This window comes from Vulpes lagopus, chromosome 5 (genome assembly GCF_018345385.1).
Source record: "Vulpes lagopus strain Blue_001 chromosome 5, ASM1834538v1, whole genome shotgun sequence".
NCBI classification, from domain to species: Eukaryota; Metazoa; Chordata; class Mammalia; order Carnivora; family Canidae; genus Vulpes; species Vulpes lagopus.
The window spans coordinates 6,645,430-6,652,998 of record NC_054828.1 but is presented as its reverse complement, the minus strand read 5'-3'; the positions used below and the strand labels follow the sequence as shown (position 1 = coordinate 6,652,998).

Genomic DNA, 7,569 nt, shown 5'->3' with positions numbered 1-7,569 from the left:
GTGTAGCTCTTTATGCCTTAAACTTATGAGTAAGGAAAATAACGATTCGGGGTGACGCCCGAATCCTCACTGCTAATGTGAGACGAATTTTTGAGCGGGTAAAGGTCGCCCCTGAGGTGACCCGCCTACTTTGCGGGATGCCTGGGAGCCGCGATCTGCCCGGCCCCCCCCCTACTCTGAAAGAGCAGACGAGCGGCGCGGTGGGCTGGCGGGCTGGGGAGGCCTCCAAGTCTTCCTATCGGGCCGGCGCACCTGCCTTACCGGATCTTTCGCGGTTTCTGGGCATGGGGGGGCTTGTTTTGTTTTTGTATTTTTTTTGTTGCTTTTAAGAGGTTTTGTTTATTCCTGAAAGACAAGAGAGAGGCAGGCACCCCCCGGAGCCCTACGCGGGACTGGATCCCAGGACCCCGGAGATCAGGACCTGAGCCTAGCGAGACGCTCAGCCACGGGGCCCCCCAGGCGTCCCATTTCCGGACATTTTGCAAATTATGGTGCATGAAAATAAAAGTCGCTTTTCACGTCTGGCCCCGTGAGCCTTAGGCCGATGACCTCGCCCAGTTCTCTGAAACTGTCCCCCGTCATTACAAGGGTTAAGGCCAGCCGCTGCTCTGGGTGACAGCCGCAGCTGCCCGTGTGGCTGCTCACTGGCCGGAGCTGCAGGACCGCCTGGGTCCCGTCCCAGCAGCCGCGCTTCCCGGCGGCTTGACTCTCACCGCGCAAATCGTCCCGATCTTCCGGATGATCTAGAAAACCGGGCGAATGACAGGTCGTTGGGAGGAGGAAATAGACGTTACAATCCATGGGTGGAATTGCCTGGTCTGTGATGGCAGCCCCAGGCCCCAGCACTGTAAGCTTGGCGCGAGCTACATGTTTGCTGCATCAATCGATTAAAAAAAAAGGGGAATACACGTAGGGCGCTGTGCCCTGTGAGTTATTCCTATTATTAATTTCTTTTTTTTTTTAATTTTTTTAAAAATTTATTTATGATAGTCACAGAGAGAGAGAGAGAGGCAGAGAGGCAGAGAAGCAGGCTCCATGCACCGGGAACCCGATGTGGGATTCGATCCCGGGTCTCCAGGATCGCGCCCTGGGCCAAAGGCAGGCGCCAAACCGCTGCGCCACCCAGGGATCCCCTATTATTAATTTCTAAGTGCATTGATGCCCGCGGAGTTCATGTACTGTTGACAGGCCGCACCTGGTTAAAGGTCTGGCAGCAGAAGGTGTGCGGGGCCAGAGCTGGCAAAGCCAGCGGGGCTGGGCCGGGCCCCAGACCGAGGAAGGGAGTCGGGGTCCCACCTGCCAAGCGGCGATTGGGTGCTGGCTGGCCCTCCTCAGCCGTCAGACGGGACCGCTAGCCCCTCCCTTCCTCCTTCTCTCCTTCCGTCCCGGAAGTGCAGGGTGGGGGACGACGACACAGGGACCAGCTTGGGCCTCAGCACCCTCCCCTCCCCTGGACCGCCCAGGGCAGGTGCAGAAGAACGTGGAAGGGGCCATGGGACCCCAGGGGTTAAAGCCCTGTCACGCCTTAAATGCAATGTAAAAAAAAAAAAAAAGTGATCTAAAGGTTATTTTTCAAGCTAGTTCAGTGAGGTCATTAGCTGAGGTCAGCTGTCATCGAGGTGACCTTCCCTTGGAGGCATTTCATAAGGTGTAGAGCTTTGTAGGGTGCTGATTGTCTGGAGGACGGGGATATGGAATCTGGTCATGCGAGGGTGGGGACAGGGATGTGTCGATCCTGAGGCAAGGGCCCTCCCCATGCCTGCAACGCTCCCATGTTCCGGGAGGGACGAAGAGCATCACACTCCCAGGCAGGGCTTCCCCCATATCTTGTATGGACACGTAGGACTTTTTGCTCAGGGCGAGCAAACGTGGAATTGCTGGGAATGTACTGGGTCCTGCTTTGTTTGGAAATAGACCAAGGATTGTGCCCTGCCTGGGAAAACCGCATCCCTGTGGGCAGAGACTGGGAGTCAGGCTGCATCTGGGGCTGTGACTGTCCAGGGACCCCTGCCCACCCCCCTTCTGGGGACTTCGGCCACCCTGAAATGTGTATCCTTTTATAAATTCCTTTCCTTTCTTGCTCTAATATGATTGGAGTTTTGTGTTTTTTGTTTGAAGATTTATATATATATAGAGAGAGAGCACAAGAGTTGGGGGGGGGGGCAGAGGGAGGAGACAGAAACACAAGCAGACTGCCCTGAGATGGAGCCAGACACGGATCTCGATCTCATGACCCTGAGATCAGACCTGAGCTGAATCGGGACTTAACTGGCTGAGCCACCCAGGTTCAGGCGCCCCAATTTTTAAAAATTCTATATGCAAGCTCATAATATTACCCGTGAATCCACTTCAGGAGGCTCAAGAGGGTGTTATAAATGTTATTTTAAAAGGGTGTCAGGTCTGAGAGGGTGGCAAGTCATGACCTAGTTCACTCACCTGTTATACAGATGGAGAAACTGAGGCGAGGAGAGAGGGAGGGCCCAGGTCCAATCCATGCCCTTCTCAGCTCCCGGGGACAGCCCCTTGTGAGCTCAGGCAGGTGCGCCTTCAAAGCCCGACACTCAGGCCTGCTTTCCCATCCTCCAGAAGGGGGTCACGATGAGGAGACGGGACCTGAGCGCAGTGTCTGCAGGGTCCCCAGCACACAGTAGGTGTTCAGAAGGGATTCCCAGGCCAAGCCCTTCCCTGCCCACTGAGGAGTCCCAGCCCTATTCCTGATGTGGGCCAGGGCCAGAAAAGACGGGAAGAGAGGAAAGAGGAGAAAGGGGCTCCCTGGCCTGAGGCTGGGCTTCCGGCATTCCTCCCTGCACACTCCCCCATCCTCTCCTCTTCCCTACTCCGCTCCAGTCACACTGGCCTTCACGATGTTCCTACCAGGTCTCTGCCCCAGGGCCTTTGCACTTGCTGGTCACTCTAGAGCACGTCTACTGTGCTTCCTTTCCAGGCTCATTTCCGCTGTCCCCTCAGCCACCTGCGTTCTTCCATCTGTTTCTCAAAGTTAATTCCACAAGCTTGTTCCCAAGGCATCTGTACTTGCTGTTCCATCACCTTGAACACCTACCCCAGCAGAGCCAGCTTCGTTGTCTCTTCAGAGAGAACAGCCCTCACTCCCACGTTGCCTCGTGGCCTGACTTGTCTTGGCATTTACCGTTTCACTCATGACACCGTCTGGCACTTGTCTTTCTCACCAGCACCCCAGGAATAGGGGAGGGCGTGTGGGGGCGGCTGCAGCCAAGTCTCCAGCACTTGGAACAGTGCATGAAGGCACGAGGGAGCTAGGGACCCCTGTGCCGCCTTCCACGGGGAGAGTGGTGCCTGCCTCACCTCATGGCCCAGCTTCCGACCTGAAGGCTAGTAGTCATGGCTGAGCCTCAGGCTCTCCAGCAGAAACCAAGGCCAGTGATTTCTCCCTGGTTTTCAGAGGGGAAAACAATGAGGACATACAGAGCTGGACAACATGGGAGCGGAGAGAGCTTTTCACGCGGTGTGAGTAAGGCTGGGCATCAGGGGGCTGGCACGAGGGGAGGACTCCAGGCTGGACTCCCAGAGCCCATACACCCTGGCTCAACTTTCTGTCTCCAGGACTCTAACCTCAAAAAAATCATCGGAGGGGCACCTGGCTGGCTTCAGTTCAGTAGAGCATGTGACTCTTGAAGGTTGTGAATTCAAGCCCAGCGTTGGCAGGGAGCCTACTTAAAAAAAAAAAAGAAATCATCTGAAAGGAGGATGAAGGCCACCACTGTTTACAAAGTCCACAAACTGGAAGCAGCCTAACTGTCCAAGGGTAGGGGATTTGCTATACAATCAATTATGATCCCTGTGGGCTTCCAGAGAATGTGGGACCCCAGGGGAAAGCCCATCTGATGGAGGAAAAGCAGCAGTCCCATGGTGGGCCATGTGGTTTCATCAGAGGCATTTGCCTGTGGATGTACAGTATTTTTTTCCCCCTGTGCATACTTTTCTGTACAGTCCAAAGCTTACACGATGAACACGAATACACGAAAAGTGAGTGCTGGGGCCCTTCCTGTCTCTTCTCCCACAATGCCACAAGTCACAGAGCCTCAAGGAACCGCAAAAGGGTTAGTATTAGCAAAGTTTTATTTCAATGTTTTTTTTCTGCTCATAAATGATTCTGAAAAAGCCCATATGCAAGAGGCGAACCCACCCTTCTAAAGGCAACATCGAGGTCACTGAGAATGCTGCTCAGACAAAAACTTCCCCTGTGCTGGGGTGTGGGCAGCATGACGGGTGGGTTTGGGACAGAGGAATAAATAAACATCATCTCAGCTCTGCCATCAGCACTGGCGGCCCAGGGCCCCGAGGCGGTCCATCAGACTGCCGGGCTGACGGCGTGGAACTCCCAAAGCCGCCCGGATGCTTAGATGTGCTGGGGAGATGCTGAGGCTTCAGGAAGGCTGAGGAGCCCCCCGAAGAGCCTTCAGCCAGCCCCCTCCTCCTACTCCAGCCTGGGAGAGAGCCCAGCTCTCTGCTGACTGGGCCTGCCTGGGTCCTGGGGTGGGGGCAGACTCTCACCCCCACAGCCCCAGCCAAAGGGACTTTTTGGTGTTACCTGTCATGTAGTGTCAGGTGCTAAGGCCTGGCTGTGGCCCTGAGCAGGTAGTGAGGGGTGGCAGGTGAGGGTCCCAAGGCAGTGGCTGGGGGGGACCCTGCCACCTGCAGCTCTGGGCTGCCTGTACATTTGTGTTTATTTCCAGAGGGTAGTCTGCTTTGGGGGGGGTGGGGGGTGGAGCATGGTGCTTGCAGACTTGGCCTAGTAGTGTATGGGTGGGTGGGGTAGAGGTAGGGAAGGGTCAGGGCCAGGGCCGAGCATCACTGGTAAGAACCAATGAGGGCCAGACAGGTACCGGCCCAGAAGGTGGCTGGCGATGGCCCACCTGTAACAGAACCCTGCTCCCAAAAGGATCCCTCGGGGGCCAGCCCAGCGGGGTAACCAGCCAAGCAACAGGCAGGCCAGGCTGAACCCAGGACCACAGTGGGAGATGTGGGGGAAAGTGATGTTAAAGAGCAGTGGTGGGGAGGAGTGGGTGCGGACAGGGCACAGTGAGTATGCGGGACAGGCGTGCGAGCAGCCAGCGCCTGGCCATCAGAAGGCGAAGCAGCGCTCCTTGGGGTGGCCCACGCGGTCCAGGTTGGGCAGGCAAGCATACTGGATCATGGGCGGGGGTCCACACATCAGTATCAGCGGCTCCTCCTCTGGAGGTGGAAGGTGGTCCCGGATCATCTCTTCATTTACGAAGCCCTGGCTGTAGTCCCAGGCTGCGGGGAAAGACCAAGTGAGTCCAAGTACAGCTGTGTGACTGACCAATGACTGCCCACCTGCCCAAAGCCCCTCCCCCTGATCACCACACTCCGGTGCTGTGACTTTCTCCCTTCTTTCAATGAACACTGAAGAATGAAGAGGCTGATCCAAAGCAAATGCTTGCTCTGATCCCTTGCCCCAGCCTGGCTCACCCAGAACAAAAAAAGCCAGTAATTAACAAAATGGCAATAAGTGCGTAGCTATCAATAATTACTTTAAATGCAAATGGACTAAATTCTCCAATCAAAAGTGGTTGAGTGGATAACAAACAAGACCTTTCTATACTGACACAAAAGCAGGCACATAAACCAATGGAACAGAAGAGAAAGCCCAGAAACAAACCCATGATTATATTATTATTATTTTTTAAAGATTTTATTTATTTATTCATGAGAGACACAGAGAGAGAGAGAGAGAGAGAGAGAGGGGGGCAAAGACACAGGCAGAGGGAGAAGCAGGTTCCATGCAGATAGCCCAACGTCGGACTCGATCCCGGGTCTCCAGGATCAGGCCCTGGGCTGAAGGTGGCACTAAACCATTAAGCCACCGGGGCTGCCCCAAAACCCATGATTATATATGGTCAATTAATCTTCAACAAAGGAGGCAAGAATATCCAATGGGGAAAAAACAGTCTCCTTAACAAATGGTGTTGGGAAAACCAGACAGCTACTGGACCAGGGTGAAACTGGATCACTTTCCTACACCATACACACACATAAAAACCCTCAAAATGGGTTAAGGACCTAAATATGAGATCTGAAAACAGAAATCCTAGATAAGAGCACAGGCCATAATATCTCTGACATCAGCCATAGCAACATTTCTTTAGATATGTCTCCTGAGACAAGAGAAATTAAAGCAAAAATAAACTATTGGGACTACATCAAAATAAAAAGCTTCTGCAAAGCAAAGGAAACCACCAACAAAACTAAAAGACAACCCTACTGAATGGGAGAAGATGTTTGCAAATGATGTATCTGATAAAGGGTTAGTATCCAAAATATATAAAGAACCGATACAACTCAACATCCAAAGTCCAAATAATCCAATTAAAAAATGGACAGGAGACATGAACATTTATCCAAAGACATACAGATGTCCAACACACACATGAAAAGATGCTCCACATCACTCATCATCAGGGAAATGCAAATCAAAACTACAATGAGCTATCACCTCACGCCTGTCATAATGGCTAAAATAAAAAACCCAGGGGCACCTGGGTGGCTTAGTTGGTTGCACATCTCCCTCTGGCCCCTCCTCCCAACATGTGCTCTCTCTCAAATAAATAAATAAAATCTTAAAAAAAAAAAAAAAAGGAAAAATAATAACACAAGAAACAACAGGTGTTGGTGAGGATGTGAAGAAAAAGGAACCCTCGTGCACTGTTGGTAGGAATGCAAACTGCTGCAGCCACTGTGGAAAACAGTATGGAGGTTCCTCAAAAAATTAAAAAGAGAATTATGCTATGATCCAGTAATCACACAACAGGATATTTATGCAGAGAATACAAAAACACTATTCAAAGGAATACATGCACCCCTATGTTTATAGCCACATTATTTATAATAGCCAAATTATGAAAGCAGCCCAAGTGTCCATCAATTGATGAATGAATAAAGAAGATGTCGTATATATATATATATTTTTTTTTGAGTTTTCAGATTATTTTATTTACAAGTAAATGGAGAATGTCTCCTGTGAACACTAAAGAAAGGCAACATAAAGCAGGGTTGCCAGCTCCACAGTGATCAAAATGATGTGTCAAAAAGGATCCTTGCCTCTGTTTTTTTTTTTTTTAACAATGATTTTTGTCATTAAAAAGGGGGGGAAAGTGATTTCATGTTGTTCATGTGAAAGAACTCAAAAAGGACTTTTCAATACTCTACAGTCTCTAGTCAAATGAGTGAGGTGATCAGGATGTCACTTTCATTCAGTGACGGCCTTGCTCCCCAAAAGCAACAGCCTCTGAGCAAATGATTAATACTCGTCAAGGGTATCTGCCCGAGGAATGGAGAGACCCCGATCCTTCAGAGCTTGAACTTTCAGCTTCTCAGCTTCCAGCTTGGTCTGCTGTTCTACCCTTTGTTCTTCTAGGATTTCTTCAATAGACACTTGCTGGAGGGGTGTGTCACTCTCCTTTTCCAAGTCTATTTCTCCTAGTAGGACCACATTTTCTCCTCTGACCACAAAAATCCCTCGAGGAATATCACCGTATTTTTTGCCCACATGAATAGGGGCAAAGGGAG

The 7,569-nt window shown here is 51.4% G+C and overlaps 1 protein-coding gene and 1 non-coding gene across 2 annotated transcripts in view; one reads left to right on the top strand and one right to left on the bottom strand.

Moving 5' to 3' along the window:
• Positions 1-12: 12 nt before the first annotated feature.
• LOC121492312 lies at positions 13-162 on the top strand. Its single transcript, XR_005988203.1, has one exon. It is a non-coding gene; the product is annotated as a U12 minor spliceosomal RNA (small nuclear RNA).
• A 3,918-nt stretch (positions 163-4,080) lies between these two features.
• Positions 4,081-7,569, bottom strand: part of LOC121491538 (NADH-cytochrome b5 reductase 3) — a 29,246-nt gene continuing 25,757 nt past the window's right edge. Inside the window, exon 9 of the mRNA XM_041756565.1 lies at positions 4,081-5,277. Within this exon, the coding sequence (XP_041612499.1) occupies positions 5,105-5,277 (173 nt within the window). The 3' untranslated portion in view covers positions 4,081-5,104. The remainder of the gene's footprint in view (positions 5,278-7,569) is intronic.